Consider the following 17,894-nt stretch of genomic DNA (forward strand, 5'->3'; position numbering starts at 1 on the left):
TTCTGACTTACTTCACTCTGTATGACAGACTCTAGGTCCATCCACCTCACTACAAATAACTCAATTTCGTTTCTTTTTATGGCTGAGTAATATTCCATTGTATATATGTGCCACATCTTCTTTATCCATTCATCTCTGATGGACACTTAGGTTGCTTCCATGTCCTGGCTATTGTAAATAGAGCTGCAATGAACAGTACAACTTTTAAAAAAAATTTTGCTTAAATCAAGCTGCATTTTCAATATCGGCTAGTGGTTTTGTTGCTCATTTTGTCCATCTGCTGTGGTGCTTCCCGGCGCAGCAATACCTGTTCTGTGATTTTACACCCTACAGCCCTGCCCGCCTCCAGATGCTCCCATGCCTGCTGGGTACTTCTCTGTGCACTGTGGCCGTGCCCTCCTGTGTCACTTCTGCTAAAGGGCTGGATCAGAAATAAGCAGAAGCAAATCATTTAATTTGGCAGGTCTTCACAAGTTGCTTGGACTGTCCAGTTGAATTGGAGGTTGATTTCCTTCTTTCATTTGGCCACACCGTGGCTTTCTCTCTTCACCAGGGCGAATCAAGACTTCCCAGCGTCTCTAGATCATACTGATTTTTTTTTGTTTGTTTGTTTTGTTTTGTTTTGCGGTACGCGGGCCTCTCACCGCTGTGGCCTCTCCCGTTGCGGAGCACAGGCTCCGGACGCGCAGGCTCAGCGGCCACGGCTCACGGGCCCAGCTGCTGCGCGGCATGTGGGATCTTCCCGGACCGGGGCACGAACCCGTGTCCCCTGCATCGGCAGGCGGACTCTCAACCACTGCGCCACCAGGGAAACCCGATAATACTGACTTTTCATGCTGGGCCTCATGCAGTTAATTTAACTCTCACTCGCTGAAGCTCTGGTGCAGGTGATCGGGTTTCCGGGCGGTTCAGGAGCACTGAGGTCACACGGGATCCCCGAGCCTCAGAGGGGAGCCCCGGCCGGCACCTTTCCCCGCTGGCTCTGGCTTCTGTAGCAGGATTGCTGGGCCCAGTGCCTTTTCCTCTGCTTGGCCTCCATCACTCTGGCCACCTCCATTTCTTTATGTGAAGACAGTGGTTATATTGCAATGTCAGCTTAAGACTGAACACTCAGAAATAAAAGATGTCAGGGCTCAGGTGACAGAGAAAATCCCTTCCCCTTAGCATTGCTAGGAAGTAAATTCATCTGTTATAGTCAAGGTAATTTTAAGACTAGGAAGAGGTGGCCTCAGTTTCTCCAGGTTTATTGGACGGGAAGCAGAAGCTGGTCTGGGAAGAGTTATAACTTTACACGTGCAGCCGGAGCGGAGTATGAGTTGTGCACTTGCAGAGAGAAGGGCCAGTGCTGTTTGATCTTCTTTCTGCTTTCCTTAGCAAGAATCCTTAGCGACGGTAAACATGCCCCCTGCCAAGGGGACGGTCCTCACTCCCTGCTGGATACTCACCCTCCCCAGTGGAGGCTGAGGGGTGGCCTGAGGGAAAGTTCTGGACCTAGCCTTGGTCCTGGGGGACCCAGCCCAGCTTTCCAGATGGAGCTGCCTCGAGAGGCATCTTTTAGTTGGTTGCTGTGTTGTCACTGCAAATGGTCGGTCACTCTGTGCTGTGACACGAGCTCACGGGAAGGAGAGGAAACAAGGGTGCTTGTGCCGTGCTTAAAACGCTTTGCCAGTGAAAAGTAGACTGATACCTTCCTCTGAGTTACACAGGCCATGTGTGAGATGAAAACAGCCTCTTTATTTATCTGGTTTTGCAGATTGGCTCTTGTGTTTGGATCAAATCATGCAGACAGGTATTATTTATTGAGAAATTTGGAAAACCTCTGGTAAGCATCGATAATGTGATTATCCCACCCCTACTGTAAAATCCTAACTCTGAGCACAGATAATACGTGAGCTGTTACATGTAAATGGGCTTCTCAGATATTATTTCCAACATCGATTTAAGGCAGAGACCCTAGATTTTCCTCCAGAAAATTTTCTGCTGTTCTTGCTTCCCAGAATAGCCCGTGTATTTTTTTCCAGAGCACCTCACCGAGAGTTTGGCTACTTATAACATTTTAAACTCGACTTGTTTATCTTGGTGAACTTTCCTGGCTAGCAAGGAAATCCATCATTACGCTTGGGTCCAAGTGAGGAGAAAAGAACCTTTTGTATTTTTTTTTAAGTCTACACATGTTAATTTTTGTAGATGGGCTCGAGCTGGCCGTGAACACATTCTCTGGGTTAATGATAGAATGCATGTGTGTCTGTATAATGTATATAAACGTTTAATGATGGAAAATGTCAAATATACACAAAAGTAGAGAGAATGGTATAAGGGAACATTTCTGTACCCCTCACCCTGCTTCAGCAACTAACCATACAATGGCCAGTCTTGTTTTGTCTGTCACACAGCCGCATCGCCCAAGCTCTTACCGCATTATTGAAGCAAATCCCAGAGTCGTATTTCATCCATAAATGTCTCTCCTAAAGTAACGGACTCCTTTTGAAAATGTAACTGTAATACCTGTGCCACTTAGTAGTAATCTCTTAGTGTGGTCCTTTCTCCAGCAAGTGTTCCCATCTCTCTGGTTTGTTTGGGTCCGGGTTCCGACAAGGTCCACACCGTACGTTTGATTAGTGTGTCTCTTAATCTCTACCCTCCTCTCCTTTTTTCTTTTTTCGTTCCTTTCTTCCTGCTGACATCTTATTTGTTGAAGAAACTATTTTGCTTGTCCCAAAGAATTGCCCCGATACTGGATTTTGCTGCGTGAACGTGCACGGCGTCATTTAAAACGCTCCTCTGTCCCCTGCTATTTATGTAGACGGGTGTCATTAATCCGAGAGGCTTGATCTGACTCAAGTTCAGTTTCATTTTCTTTTCCTTTTGGTCAGGAGGTGCATACTCTCTGGTTGTCTCTTTTTTTGTGTGGTGTGAAGCTTATCAGTGGGGTCTGGCATTGTCAGCCTGAGACATCCATTTATAGTGTTTCCCATCAACTTTTCACCTAATGCTGTGCACGTGTAGACACAAGAGGTTTCAGGATAAGTTCTCGAAGGTGGGTTTGCTGGGTCACAGGGTAAAGGCATTGGTCGTATTCTTAGATATTGCCGAATTCTCTTTGGGAGGGTGGCACCATTTTGCATTCCCACCACTAGTAGATGCGTGTTCCTGTTCCAACCGCGTGGCGAGCAGAATGTGTTGTCACTCACACTTTTGCATTTGTACCAGTCTTATCAGTGGGAGATAGTGTCGCAGTGTCGTTGTAATTTGCATTTCTCTTGAAGCCCTTTATAAACGTCTTCAGAAAAAAGGAGCAATGTTTACAAGTCATGAAAGTCTTCAGAAAAATCAAACTTTTCCAGTGAGAGAGCTACTGGGTATCGCTGCCCGAAAGTTTCTGAAGCTTGTTTTGAAAAATTATCTTCATGTAACTCATGGCTAGCACCCGGGGGCAAGGGGGGAGGAGCTAGAATGAGGATGTCCGCAGCTTTCCAAATGGGTGATGCCCAAGAACATGCTGGATGTGCCAGTGGGTGGGGGAGAGCTCCCTCTTTAGTGACGCCAGACCTCCTGGGCATCTGGAATGTTCCGCCTGTTCGACTGTGAGGTGTCCTGCAACCGGGAAGCTCGTTTAACATCACTTCACCCTGCGTTTCCCATGCTTCTGTGCCACTGTAGCTTTTTCCCGCCGTGCCACCTGTAACATCCCCAAGTGCTGACGTGGTGGCTCCTTGTCCTCACACCAGGTTCTTGTAAAGTGTCTCCACTGCATGGCCCCTGGTGGCTCTCTCACTTAGAATATGATCCAGACTTCAGATGAGTCGGCCCCCATCCTCACCTCGTTCCCCCAGTCTCCCCCTCGCTCATCTGTGTCACCCCGCACTGCAACTCGCAGCTCCTTGTGCCTGGAACTCTCTCCCCAAGTCTCTCGTGCCTGTCCCCTCCCTTCCATAGTTCTCTGGACGAATGACATCTCGCCAAGGTCCCTGCTCACCACTGTATCTAAAAAGCAGCCCTCTTCCCACCCTCTATCCCCGCACCTGGCTTCGCTTTCCTTGAACCACCAGTTGCTGCCTGACCTGGTGGTTTCTTTCTTGTCGTCTGTGTCCTCGTCTAGTGTCACGCTGTGCGAGGATGCGGACTTGGCCTGGTTCCCTACTCGGTCCTCGGGATGCAGCCAGCTCCGGGTGCAGGGCAGGGCTTGGTGGGGTGAGGGGACCAGCCGGGGGCCCTGCGGCACTGCTCCTGGGACACCGGGACCCCCTGGGCCAGGGCCTGGGCTGCAAACATCGGGGAGGTCGCTGCATGGGCCCAGGTGCCTTCTTATTAACTGCCCTCTAGTGTTTCCTTCTCTGCTTCTTACTGTGTTATATTGTGTTTTAAGAAATCCTATTTCTATCACTGCTGTTCAGATTAGAGAAAGGGGTGCTCGTTAAACGCGCCAGTACCCACTTTCCGTGAGGTGTATTCTTAGCCCCTGTGTCAGCCTCTTTGCTTTGAGCCTTTTAATTGCTTGATGACATTCTTCCGCCTTGGGATGCTGTGATGAAGTTAAGCCTATGTGTCTTCTGCAATAAGAGAGTGACTGCACTCTGCGGAGCATTCGATACCACAACGAGGCAGCATTAGATCTCGGAATTAGCATTTTCTGTCCGAGGGGATTTAGTGGTTTCAGAAGAGAACGGGATTGTTCACAGTTAGCGCAGGCTTAGACCAGCAGTATCCCATTACTGTAGCACAGAAGCTACAGCCTGTGCTAAAAGGCCAGCGCTCCTCAGATAACAGTAAAACATACAGAAATGGGGGCGGAAACAAAAAGAGCGTTGTTCCTGTCGTGGGACGGGTCTGGCGTTCCACGCAGGACCGGCTGCTGATAGAAAGCTGCCGGAAGCTTTGTGAGGTTCGTTCAAGGCCCCCTGCCAGGGCTGGTGATGTAAAAGGTAGAGTTGTAACAACACTTCTCATTCTTGGGAGTTGTAATGTGTGGTATTAACGTGGAATATCTTTCGAGGCCTGGCAGCCCTTTTCTTTAAGATGTGGGTTTAAGAATCCATTTGGTTTTACTTTTGTCAGACCAGTTCTCTTGACATCTTTTTTAAAATTAATTTATTTTATTTATATTTATTTTTGGCTGCGTTGGGTCTTCATTGCTGCGTGCAGTCTTTCTCTAGTTGTGGCGAGCAGGGGCTACTCTTGGTTGTGGTGCGTGGGCTTCTCATTGCAGTGGCTTCTCTCGTTGCGGAGCACGGCCTCTAGGCATGCGGGCCTCAGTAGTTGTGGCACACAGGCTCAGTAGTTGTGGCTCGTGGGCTCTAGAGCACAGGCTCAGTAGTTGTGGCACACGGGCTTAGTTGCTCCGTGGCATGTGGGATCTTCCTGGACCAGGGCTCGAACCCATGTCCCCTGCATTGGCAGGTGGATAGTTAATCACTGTGCCACAGGGAAGCCCTTCTCTTGACATCTTAAGTTGAACAACAAATATGGACACTTGAGGGCAGTGGGAAGGGGAGGTTCATGAGAATCATCTTGAAGATGCCTTCTTAGTGGTGTGCGGTCAGCATTTGAAGCTGTGCCTTCTTTTGTCTCTAACCATTTCTTTCAAAGGCAGCCAGTAAAGAGCACCAGTTTACTTTGGGGCAACATCTGACTGGCTATGTGGGTGGCCCTCAGATTTGACACAATGCGAGTTTGGAGGCCTTGACCCTGAATGTATTGCTAGCCCGGCAACAGAAGAGGATGAGTGTGGTGTGAGGGGCCTCAGTGTGAAGCTCACCCTCTTACTGGCTGTGTGACCTTGAGCAAGTCACTTAACCTTCCCGAAGCTGCTGCAAAATGTTGAGGGGTGAAAAGTAAAGGCTGTGTGGTCTGTGTCCCGGGTTTTTTTTTTTTTTTACACTGGGTCTTAGTCCCTTCAGGCTGCTATAACAAAGTGCCATGGACCGGCTGGCTTATAAACAACAAAAATTCATTTCTCATAGTTCTGGAGACTGGAAGTCCAAGATCAGGGTGCCAGCATGGTCAGGTTCTGTGTCTAGTGAGAGCCAGCTTCCCCGTTCACGAATGGCCATCTTCTCGCCGTGTCCTCACATGGTGGAAGGGGCAGGGGAGCTCCCTGGGGCCTCTTTCATAAGGGCACTGATCCCATTCATGAGGGCTTCTCCCTCATGACCTGATCACCTCCCAACGGCCCCGCCTCCTGATCCCGTCACCCTGGGCATTAGGATTCCAGCACGTGGGTGCTGGGGGGACAGAAGCATGCACGTCACGTTGCACTGCGTAATAACTTGTGTTCTTACTAATACCACCTTTTGTTGAGCCCTTGTCAACTTTCCGTCATCTTATTTGAGATGTTTAGGCACTGTTTTGAGCTCTTAATTAAAATTTAAAAAAGAAAAAGCTCTTTGGCAGTCACGGATGTTATGATTTTCTTCATGTAATGGAATATATTGATATTTTAGAAAGTACCAAATCATTGAGTATATCCTCCGAATTTGACCAAAGTTTTAGAGGGAATTTGGAAAAAGGGAGAAAACTCCCAAATAAGTGAATTTTGCAGATGCAGTGGAAGAGGGTTCCTGTCCTTTGAAGTTTTTGTTAGATAATGAAGCATACGGACCCTATCTTGGCCACTCTGAGCAGGAGTGCCCCCAGGGGGTAGCAAGGGCCATCGCTGCACCTGGCGGTCCAATTCGGACTTGACAACTGCGAGATGTAGCTTTGAATCTTGGCTGTGCCAGATCTTAGCTTGTCCTCTTGGGCTACTTAATCTCTCTGAGCCTCAGTTTTTCCATTATAAAGTCTGAGAAGATTGTGCTCATCTCATAAAACTGTTGAGGGGATTAAATGAGATGACAGACATAAAGCATTCAACAAGACTCTGTCACCTAGTAGTAGGTGCTTGAAACACTGAACTATTTTAATATGCTATTTATATAATCATATAATTTAATCAAATAATATGTACTGTATAAAATATGGCTATATAAGGTTATATTTATATAATAATAACTTTTTACATAATTATATATTCTACAATAATACATAACTATTTTTAGGCAATAGTGTTTCAGAGATTCCTAGAACTTTGAGATCATCTTCTCTAATAGCTTTCACACTTTTTAACAGTGGAATCTTTTCGCCTTTCCTTCCCCTCAAATGACACCTTCTGTGGAAGCAGACTGTCTGAAACGTAGCAAAGGGAGGGGCTTGCCGAAGCAGGGGTGAGGGTCCCCGAGCCCTGTGTGGGTTCTCCCTTTGCTCCAGCTCACCACTCCAGGACACCCTCGGGACAGAGTGAAAACAGCTGCTCTCGGTCAATCGTCATTCCTTTTCGAGGTCTCAGAGCCACCTGGGTGGAGCTGAGGTCAGGGCCCAGGCCCGTGGCCTTAAAGTTGAACTTTTGTTCTCCGAGGCGCTTTGCAGTGTCTGCCGATGAGAGGCATTACAGGGTTGCAGATCCCCCTCCCTGATGGGAATCGGGGCCTGTTTTCCTCCAGGTAGCGGCCATTCCCATTGTAGCTGCTGGTGCCTTGACGGGCACCTGGCGCGGTGCCTGGCTTTACTGATGGCCGCACTTAGGCTCTGTAGCTGCTCAGAGCTATAAGGAAGTCACAACACCTAAGTACGAAGCTGGAGCTGATGTGGTTAGCATCTTACGTTGCGGCCTTAACAGTGGGTGTGTGTCTATACTCTGACCATTTGATTAGCATGGATGGTTAAGGAATTGAAAACATTTTGTTCAGTGCAGTGCAGTTTCATTTCTCTATGTGGGTGTCAGTGTCACGTGACGATCCCTTTGCTGTGTTTCTCATTCTGGAGGAGCCAGTAGGCCTGGTTAGCAAAGGCATTAGTCATTAACTGTTACAGAGAAATCACACTTTCTTGGCCTTGGGTTTTTTGTATGGAAATGATGTAACCCTTTTCTACAGACTTCATCAACCTATGTGGGTTGTGGTTTGTGACATTAAATGAGGTGTATTGGAAGGCCTTTTATCAGAAGATGGATATAAGGAGATATTATTACATAAATGAGTCTGGATTCTCTCTGCAAGAAAAATTGGGCCACTTCCTAGACAGATGCAGTGCTGGGAGATGGATGGCCTTTGTTCCTGCCTTGCATTAGAGGCTCCTGGTTCTCCATAGAACAGCTAAAATGGAAAAACACATGGCCAGGCCATGTTGGGATGTAGGGGTGTCACCATTCAATGTGTGGGGTCCCCCAGTGCATCTGTATCCGCTCTCCAAGGAAGAGGGCTCGGGACCAGTTTTCATAAATATTTTGTTTGTTGCAGATGGCAATCATAGCAGTGCTGTTGAGCCCTGAAGCCCTATTCCAAAGGGAGGGAATGATTTCCTGCTTGTTCTCTCATTCCAGCGGTGCTGATAGCTCAGATCACCTCTGGTGCTGAGTTTTGCTGTGAGTTGTGACATTTGTGGCCAGGAGTTTGTTAATGATAATAAAGGACCGGAGTTGGTGAATTTTTTACTTTTTCTCCCCTGAGTAAGTAGACTGAGCATTATCCTGACAATAATAATCAGCACAGACATTATACGCCAGGTCTCTGCCAAGTAAGCCCTTTCCTTACATTTCTCATTAAATGGGAGGGACATTTTTAGTGTCTTCATTTGAGGCATGAGGAAACTGAGGTTTAAAGAGGTGAAGTGTCTTGCCCAGGGTCCCACTGTAGAGCTGGAGTGTCACTTGTACTCACCAGCGTGCCAGGATGCTCTTCTGAGTGGAACATAAAGGAGTTTGGGCTGGCCATTAAGGATCTGGATTTTCGGGTAACATGGGGGAAGCAGCTTAGAACTAGAATCTGTGTCATGGTGGATCTGGAACCTGAAATGCAAGCTGGTGGCTTTCCAGAGAAGGAGTTCGTTCTGTTTCTGGACCAAAGTCTCTTCTTCAGCCCCGAGGGCTTCCAAGGCTTAAGACTTAGGTATGGAAGATGTGACCAAGGACAAGCTACAGGAGGCTGCCTGCTCTTTGCAGGCCAGAGCCAAGCCTAGTCTCGGTCAGCGCTCTGCTTCCACCACCCAGAACCAGGCCCTGTGTGCCCAGGGGTGGGCTGGCTGGAAGGAAGGATGGATGGAAGGAAGTTAGCTTGAGTGGGAAGCATGAAGGAAGGATGGATGGATGTTTGAATAGAAGGGGAGTAGTAGATTGAGAGAGTGATGAATCAGAACCAGAATAAAAGAAAGATAGAGGAGCCATAAGAGTTTCCAACTTTTGTACAGGGTGTCCCTGTTGAAAGTTCACTACTTTTTGCTGTTTCCCATATATTCTTCTTGTACACAGATTGCATTTGTATGTTTATTTAATAGACATTTTTGACCACTAAGCCAGATGCTGGGGATAAATGAATAAGACATGATCCTGCTCTCAGAGAGGGAAATTTAAAATTTCAGGAAATTTTTAAGCCAGTGAACTTGTTACCTAAGCATTAGTAGAGGCCACGGGAACCCTGCCTGGAACGTCCTCACCTGCAGAGGATGCTCTTGGAGCAAAGGGAGCCATCCACCACCAGTCTCATCTGGTGTTCACCACAAACAAGGAAGGTCTTATGGGATCTATATTTTTCTTTGTCAAAACATTGTTTTTAACTGTTTCCCACCTTTCTATGAAGCTTTTAAGTTTTGGGTTGTCATTGTTTAATAGAATGTTGTAATCTCACATAGAATGACTCATATTTCTTTTCGAACCAGGATTGATCGTAAGATGTCAAGTGCTCACACCAACTACAAACTGGATGAGGCTCAGGCTATAATGAGTGAGCTCAGGACCATCAAGAAAGCCATTTGTACAGGCGAGAAGGAGAGGCGGGACCTGATGCAAGTAAGAGGCCCGGGTGCTCTTCAGAGCCCACGTCCGTCTGCCCACCTGCTTGTCTCTTAACTTTATTTAAAAATTAAAAAATATATATATGTATATATTTATATTTACTATATATATTATATATTTATTATATAATACATATTTTAAAGACGTACATGTATGTATAATATATATGTATATATGATATCGTCTGTATATGTGTGTGTACATATTTATAAATATTTAAAAATATGCGTATTAGTTTCCTAGGGCTGCCATGACAAAGAACCACAAACCAGGTGGCTTAGAACAACAGAAGTTTATTCTCTCCGAGTCTGGAGGACAGAAGTCTGATATCAAGGTGCGGCAGGGCCACGCTCTGTCTGAAGGCTCTAGGGGAAGCTCCTTCCTTGCCTCTTCCAGCTCCTGGGGGCTGCTGGCAGTCCTTGGTGTTCCTCGGCTTGTAGACGTATCACTCCAGTCTCTGCCTTTGTCATCACGTGGTTTCCCGTGTCTCTGTGTATGAATTTTTTCTTCTTATAAGGACACTGATCATTGGATTAGAACCTGCTCTAATCCAGCATGACCTCATGTTAACTTGATTCCATCTGCAGGTCTTCCTTCCAAATAAGCACACATTCCAGGTTCTGGGGGTTAGGACTTCAGCATATCTTGTTGGAGGACACAATTCAGGCCACAACAATGGGTGATACATTTGTATTGTTAAATAATCAAAATAATTCAACGTCTGTTGTAAGAGTCTTGCTGTCACCCCATTCTCTCACCTCCTGTAGCTGCTTTTATTAGCTTCTTGTACACCCTTCCAGTGTTTATACAGACACTTGAAAGTGAACACGTGGCCAGCTGCCTTCGCAGAAAGCCGGGCCTGTGCCTGCTGCCCTGCGGTAGCTTCCGCACCTAACCATTCTGCCCTGTACCTTTTCCCGTCTCTGGACTCAGAGTTCCCTCCTTCCTGGGTATGGCTGCATAGTATTCCACCATGAGGACAGACTTTTTTTCATTGTAGCTTTATATTGCTTTATTTTTTTGCCCCTTGAACTCCTGCAGTTTCTGTTATTTTTAGAAAAAGCTAGGTTTTTGCAGAGACCCATGCCGGGCTCCTGCTCCGTGCCGGAATGCATCTGATGCTCTCTGTTGTTGCTTTTCTTTTCGGCTCAGTACACCGAGTGAGCACCTGGTGCTGGGAGGCATTTGTCTCGATTCTGTAGCATGTAAGACACAGAAGGACATGGGAGCAAAGCTCAGACTCGTAGGCCGAGTGCAACAGGTGCGCACGTGACTGCCTTGCCCGGCAGTGCTTCCTAACGTCAAGGGCGTGAGGCTGGAGTGTCCCTAGACTGCTCGTTCAATTGCAGATTACCAGACCCTACCCCAGGTCTCCTGGATTAGACTGTCTGGGGTTGGGACCCAGAAATCTGTATTTTCAGATGCTCCGTATTTCCAGGTCATGAGAGGTAAATGGTCAATTGTTAGATTTTCTCCGAGGCCTGGTAGCAAGGAGAACAGCTGCCATCTGCCGAGGCCTCTGTGTGCCGCACTGGGCGAGGTGCTCTGCGGACATCACCCATGTGAGTGATCCAAGCCCAAACCCTGGCGTGAACCAGGTGGTACTTCACCCCAGGGACACGGAGGCCTCGCCCGGGACGTGGAGCTGGTGTCCCTGCCCCGTTCTTTCTGAGAGTGCAGAGCTGGCCAAGCCACCCAGTTGCCTCGAGTGGGTTCCCCACCACAGAGGCTGGAGATAGAATTTCTGGAAGAAGCTTCAGACCCCAGCATCTTCTCTGAGACGCTCCAGGGAGACGCATAGGCAATGTCTTCATCTAGTAAAATCAAATAAGTTGTTTCATCTTTCTTATATGACTGTAGCAATCTTGGCCCATTCCAAGATGCCTTTGTCTAGATCCAGAGGCAGCTACCTGGGGTACACTGCACGTGGGCGTCTAGTGTCTGCAGGAATATCTGCTGAATGTGAATGCATTCACAAGTCTTTTATTAAAAAAATTTTTTTTTCATGTTCTCCTCTTATTTTTTTAGATTTCTTTTTATGGGGGTATAGTTGCTTTTCACAGGTCTTTTAAAAATCTTAGCAAATCTGATTTCTCTTTAACTTTCACCCAAAAGGGTTCCCCGTACCAGAATTTATGCTTACTCTAATTTTTGGCAAACTGACATCCATATAAGATGACTTTTGACCCTGTAGCATTGTGACTGAAAAGCCAGGTTATAAGAATATGTAAATATCGTCTAGGAGCTCTTTTCACCTTCTGTGTGGTACTGAAGATCTCAAGGCGGCATTCATCTGTGTTGGACTTATTTATCGATAGACTATTTTGGATGGAAATACTTTCCCCCCTCCCCTTTGCTCTATTGAGGTACACTTGACAAATAAAATTGTATAAATTTAAGGTGTACGTGATGGTTTGATATACACATCTATTGTGAAACGATTACCACAATAAAATTAATTAACACATCCATCACGTCACATGGTTACCTTTCTTTTTACATGGTGAGGACTTTTAAGATCTACTCTCTTAGCAACTTGCAAATGTGCGCTACAGTATTGCTAACTATACTCACCATGCTGTGGACATGAGGTTCATGAGATCTGGGGACTTGTTCCCCTTACAGCTGGGACTTGGTACCCTTGGACCAGCATCTCCCCATTTCCCCCAGCCCTCCAGCCCCTGGCAACTGCCTTTCTACTCTCTATTTTGAATTTGGCTTTTTTGGAGGGAATGCTTATTTTTTCTTTAGGAAACACAAAGGTTTAAAAAACAGTAAAAATGGTACCACAGTTGTTCTCTATATTACTCACATGCTGCCAGGAGGACTCAGTTGCCGTCTGATTTAAATTACTACGAGTTTCATGAAAGGTGCATGTGCTGATCAACATTTCTTTTGAATCTCATGAGAATGGAGTTGGGGCCGGCTCACTCTCCAGTAATGAGGCTGCCGACCTGGAACAGGAAGGAAATGACCGCGGTGAAAGGGAAGAGAAGCATCGCCATCGCTGTTCAAGTCTCTTGTTTCATTCTGTTCCAGAGCCTGGCCAAGCTGACCGATGGCTTCAGGAATAGCTGTTCTCTTACCGACCCTCTGCAAGAGTTCCCTCCCAGTGCAGGCGCGCTGGGCGAGTCTTTACCTCACCAGTTCTGCGATGCTGGGTCTCAGACCGAGGTTATCAGTGAGGTACGCTTACTTGGCAGGGGGAGGAAGCGAGTGTGCCCGGAGAGAAAAGGACTGCTTTTGTGTGGCCGTCACCCATTTCTTTAAATTTTCCACTTTCCCTTAAAAAAAGTTTTGGCTTTTGTGCCATTAAGTTTGAAGAATGAATATTGTTTTTCACATCTAGCCATCTTGAAGGTTCAGGGGCCTGGGAGGCAATTGAATGGCTTATTATACCTCTATCCTTGTGATTCGGATTCTTTAAAAAGGCAGAATCCTTTTGAGAGTTGAGTCTAGATGTTTCTTGGCAGACATATGACTTTTTAGAGCATGGATCAGCTAACTTTTTCTGCCAAGGTCCAGATAATAAGTGTTCTAGGCTTTGCTGGCCATGCAGTCTCTGCCGTAGCTACTCAGCTGTGTTGTCATAGTACAGAAGCAGCCGTTGGCCATATGTGAATGGGTGGGTGGGGCTTGTTCCAGTAAAATTCCAATAAAACTTTATTTACAGAGAGAGGTGGTGGGCCGGATTTGGCCTTTGGGCCATAGTTTGCTGAGCTCTGGCTTAGACCAGTGATTTTCAGAGGCTTTGTGGCTGTGTCACTCTTGGGTTATACTTTGATGGTATTTCTTATTCTTCTAAGAGAATGTCAGGAAATTGAATTGAATTGAAATTAATTTTGTTTGGGACTTGGAAGAATCTCCTAATACCCCTTTTGATAATTAGTAAAGCCTGGAGTTAGCCACAAAAACAAAATTGGCAACCATCATTTGAAGCGGGGTGGTGAATGCTTAAAGACACTACTGTTGTAATGTCATTGAGTGAAGTTTTACATTTATTTGTTACAAATGGAAAAACAGTTTGGATGGCTTCTTTTTCTTAGGGCTTACTAAGTAAAGATGAAATATCAATGGAATGCAGAACGCCTTCCTAAAGTTAAATAAATAAAAAACAAAAAGAAAGGAAAACCATTGACTAAAAAACTCTGGCTTTTAAATAATTCGCTGATATTTTAAAATGTCGACAAATAGTGCCTCTTTGAGGGGAGTATAATATAGGAAATAATGCCTCTGTGTCTTGATGTCCTGAACTGCCCTATTTGCTGTGTTCCCCTCATTGTTCTCAAAAGTACACTTGGACATTTTTTGACTAGGTATCTTGGTTTAAAACAGAGAAGAATCTGTAAGTCGAAAATGTCTGGCATTTTTGCCTAAAGATTTTGGCATGAGAGAAGGAAAGAAGTATGATACTTATTGAATTCCATGAATAATTCATTGCTGTTCAACATAAGGTTAGAATTAGAATTTTTAGAGACTCAACTAGTTTGAGAGCAACAGGTAAGATCGAAGGTTCTCTAATGATTTAGGTAAGACTTTCTAAAAATGTCAGGTGGGGAGTGGCTGGTTATACAGCTATAATAACTTCAGCATTAAATTATCATTGTTTATGAGTTTACTGGGCCTGGCCCTGGCAGCTTCATGGCTGTTACCTCAGTTTAAGTAGTGGTTTCCATCTTCTTTTGACAGACGAGGGGGTCAAGGTGCCAGGTTACCTAAGGTCATGTAGCCAGGGAGAGGCAGGTCTGGGTTTGAATCAATGTCTCTGATCCCTAAACCTCTGTGTTTTCTACTACATCATGTTATAGAAAAATATATCAAAAGGCTATAACTGCATTAGTTAGCTATTGCTGCATAACAAAACATCCCCAACCTAGCATTTTAAAACAGCACACTTTTATTATCTCACATTTATTCTGCGGATCAGGAAACTGGGCTGTGTCCTCTGCTTCAGGGGCTCTCAAGAAACTGCAGTCAAGGTGTCAGCCAGGGTTGCAGCCTCATCGGACGGCTTGACTGGGAAGGGTCCACTTTCAGGCTTACATGATTGTTGGCAGGATTCAGTTTCTCACAGGTTGTTGGACTGAGGGCTTCTGTTCCTTACCATATAGACCTCTCTAGCACAGCAGCTTGCTTTGTCACAGTGTGGAAGCCAAGAGAGTCTCCAGCAGGAAGGAAGTCACAGTCTTTTGTAATCTAATCACAGAAATGACTTCCCATCATCTTTGTTGTATTCTGTTGGTTAGAGTCAAGTCATGGGTCTAGCCCACTCTCAAAGGGAAGGGATTTCACATGGGATGAATCCCAGGAGGTGAAGGTCATTGGGGCCCATCTTAGACGTCTGCCTACCTCACGTAGTTATCACTTTGAGTTAGTTTTGTGGGATGGGCATTGATGTAATCAAACATGCTTTTGGAGCCCATGGCTTTACAAGCACCGATTTGTAAGCAGTACAAGCCTAATGTTGGAAGTTAGCAGTTGGGGTACATGTTGTAGGGCTAGGTAGGATCCATGAAGCAGGAACCTGTTGGATCCGTTTGGCTGTAGGCTTTTTTTTAAATTAAAACGTCCATTTTATTCTCACAGAAGAGTGCAAAATCAGAGCTTAGAGGTTCATAAATAGCATTGAGAAGAAGTTTAAGAAATGACATTTATTTGTCTTGATGATGAGTCGGCTTTAGGGGTCTCTAATGAACAAGGTGACAAGGTGACAAGTAGCTCATTTCCAGTGTAGAGAGTTTCTGCAGATGCAGTGCTGCAGGCTAAATGCATTTATATTGAGGACACTGTGGATAGAGGCCTTGGGTGAGGCTGCTGAAATGTGTAAAATCGTGACACATCTCATTGGTGAATGCTTAGTCTCGTATAAGGCATTTCTTCTTGCCATTCAAGGTGATAAAGATATAAGGAAAATTCCCCATTGACCTGTCTCAAAACTCGTATCAGTGAACTCATCGCCAGTCATACAAGTAGAATATTTCCAAATATTTGTTGACACGAAGTCATTTAAAAAAATAAAGACTTAGTAGTGGCCTTAAGATATGGCCGGGTAAGGTCAGATCTACAGAGGGAGCCGATTTATTGAAACTAGAGTCATATATTTCCAGGAATGAAGGAAGAAGTAATCAAGTGAGCTGCAGTTACCTCTCATACAGGTCTTGTTTGTTTTGTTTGGGAATTTTGTTGGCTTCGGTGTAATTGGTATGAAAATATTGAGGTGCAACTAGTGATCGCATCAGAGCTCCTCATTTCAACTCTTGACTCCTGAGGCGAGGCGGCCAGTCCCAGGCTTTTCCGTGCTTTCCTTCCGTCCTTTCACCTTTGATTCTTTAACGGGCTGTATAGCAGTCGAAGGAGTCCCGTAGCCAACACCTCACACAGCTAGTACGTCTTTTTCAGATCTTGTGACTTTTTAGAAGAACACCATTGTTTTGTGTTTATTGAGGAATGAGAGCATATACTACGCTAGGCGGGATGAATTTTTTTGCTTTTGTATCAACTTTGAGGAATTCCCTATTTCTTTTAAAACTTAATTTGTTGTTGTTGCTTGGAATCACACAATAGATGAATATACTTCCGCTGTTTAAAAAAAAAATCCACCAGTGTTGGGACAGCAAAAGTCTTTCCAGCCCCACTCCCAACCTCCACTGACCAGAGATGGCAGCTGTGATTTGGTGTGTTTCCTTCCAGACCTTTGAAAAATGGAAACTGGAAGGCCAATTAAAATATTCTTCATTGTTGCTGGAAGTTTAAGTGAATTTTCTATTTTGAAAATATGTTTTTAATGTGTCTCCCCCATTTTTTTCTTTCTTCTGTTTCACAAAGTTCGTCTTTGATGATAAAACAAGGCTTGTGGACCGAGTCAGGCTTAACTGGCAGTATGAGGAAGCCAGAAAGAGGTAAGAAGCTCCTTTTTCAAACCTTGCCTCCTGCTTACTTCCTTTCTCCTGTGGAAAGTCGTTTTGCGGGGAGCACAGGCTCCGGACGCGCAGGCTCAGCGGCCATGGCTCACGGGCCCAGCCGCTCCGCGGCACGTGGGATCCTCCCGGACCGGGGCACGAACCCGTGTCCCCCGCATTGGCAGGCGGACTCTCAACCACTGCGCCACCAGGGAAGCCCTATTTATCCACTTCTTATCAGAAAGCAGTGTCTGATAGAGTACAGAATTAAGGTTGTTCATTTATGCGTAGCTTGTGAATACATGTGACAAAATTTCATGTTCATTAAAATGTGAAATTCTCAATATTGCAAACAGTTATGAAGACGGGATTTAATAAAAACAGAGACTTTTCTGGCTCTCCTTATCCTCTCAGGTAGTTCAGGACCCCCTCCTTGCCTTCCGACTGAGCATCAGTCCCTCAGACCAGCTTAAGCAAACCTGGTTTTTGAACATGTGGCTGCTTATTCCATAGGTTAATGGAAAAAGCCACGTATCTTGGGTTAAAAGACAGTTTAGAAAGGATTAGGTCAACGGGTGATAGCGGTACCTAATCTACATCATTCTGATGGAGAGAACTGAAACTCAGTCGCTTCTGTTGACCTGTGTTGTCCATCACCCACCTTCTGAAAATCGGGACGTGACCTTGTTTGTGCATTTTCAAAATGTGTCCCTCCCTCCCTCCCTCCCTTCCGGTCTCAGCCAGGGTTCATGGGCAGCACTGCCAGGCAGGCTGCCGGCCTCGCAGGCACAGTGTTTTTAGCCTGTCACCTTTCTCCCCATGTGCACGGTGTTCAGTATTCTGACCCTGCCCTAGCTTTCATGTTCTTTTTTTAGGGACTTTCTCTCTTTTGTGCCTTCTGGAAAGAGTCTTAAAACCAAATTATTTCAAAATATGTGCTTTGGAAAGCTGTGAAGCCTATCTTTTTCAAAATATATGTCCATGCCACTCTCTCACTTTGTCACAGCCTACCCTTCTCCCTCCCCATATCCTCAAGTCCATTCCCTAGTAGGTCTGCATCTCCATTCCCGTCTTACCCCTAGGTTCTTCATGACCTTTTTTTTTTTTTTCTTAGATTCCATATATTTGTGTTAGCATACGGTATTTGTTTTTCTCTTTCTGACTGACTTCAC

The 17,894-nt window shown here is 45.6% G+C and overlaps 1 protein-coding gene across 4 annotated transcripts in view; it reads left to right on the top strand.

Moving 5' to 3' along the window:
• The window catches only part of WWC3 (WWC family member 3), a 127,627-nt gene that overhangs the window by 60,415 nt on the left and 49,318 nt on the right, over positions 1-17,894 (top strand). For 3 of the 4 annotated variants that reach the window (XM_028492513.2, XM_024115457.3, XM_055086311.1), the window contains exons 6-9: positions 9,688-9,817; positions 10,059-10,157; positions 12,863-13,009; positions 16,649-16,722. In XM_028492513.2, coding sequence (XP_028348314.1) covers positions 9,688-9,817; positions 10,059-10,157; positions 12,863-13,009; positions 16,649-16,722 — 450 coding nt within the window. The remainder of the gene's footprint in view (positions 1-9,687; positions 9,818-10,058; positions 10,158-12,862; positions 13,010-16,648; positions 16,723-17,894) is intronic. The other variant, XM_024115455.3, reaches the window with a different exon arrangement.

The sequence above is a fragment of the Physeter macrocephalus genome, chromosome 7 (genome assembly GCF_002837175.3).
Source record: "Physeter macrocephalus isolate SW-GA chromosome 7, ASM283717v5, whole genome shotgun sequence".
In the NCBI taxonomy this organism is placed as follows: Eukaryota; Metazoa; Chordata; class Mammalia; order Artiodactyla; family Physeteridae; genus Physeter; species Physeter macrocephalus.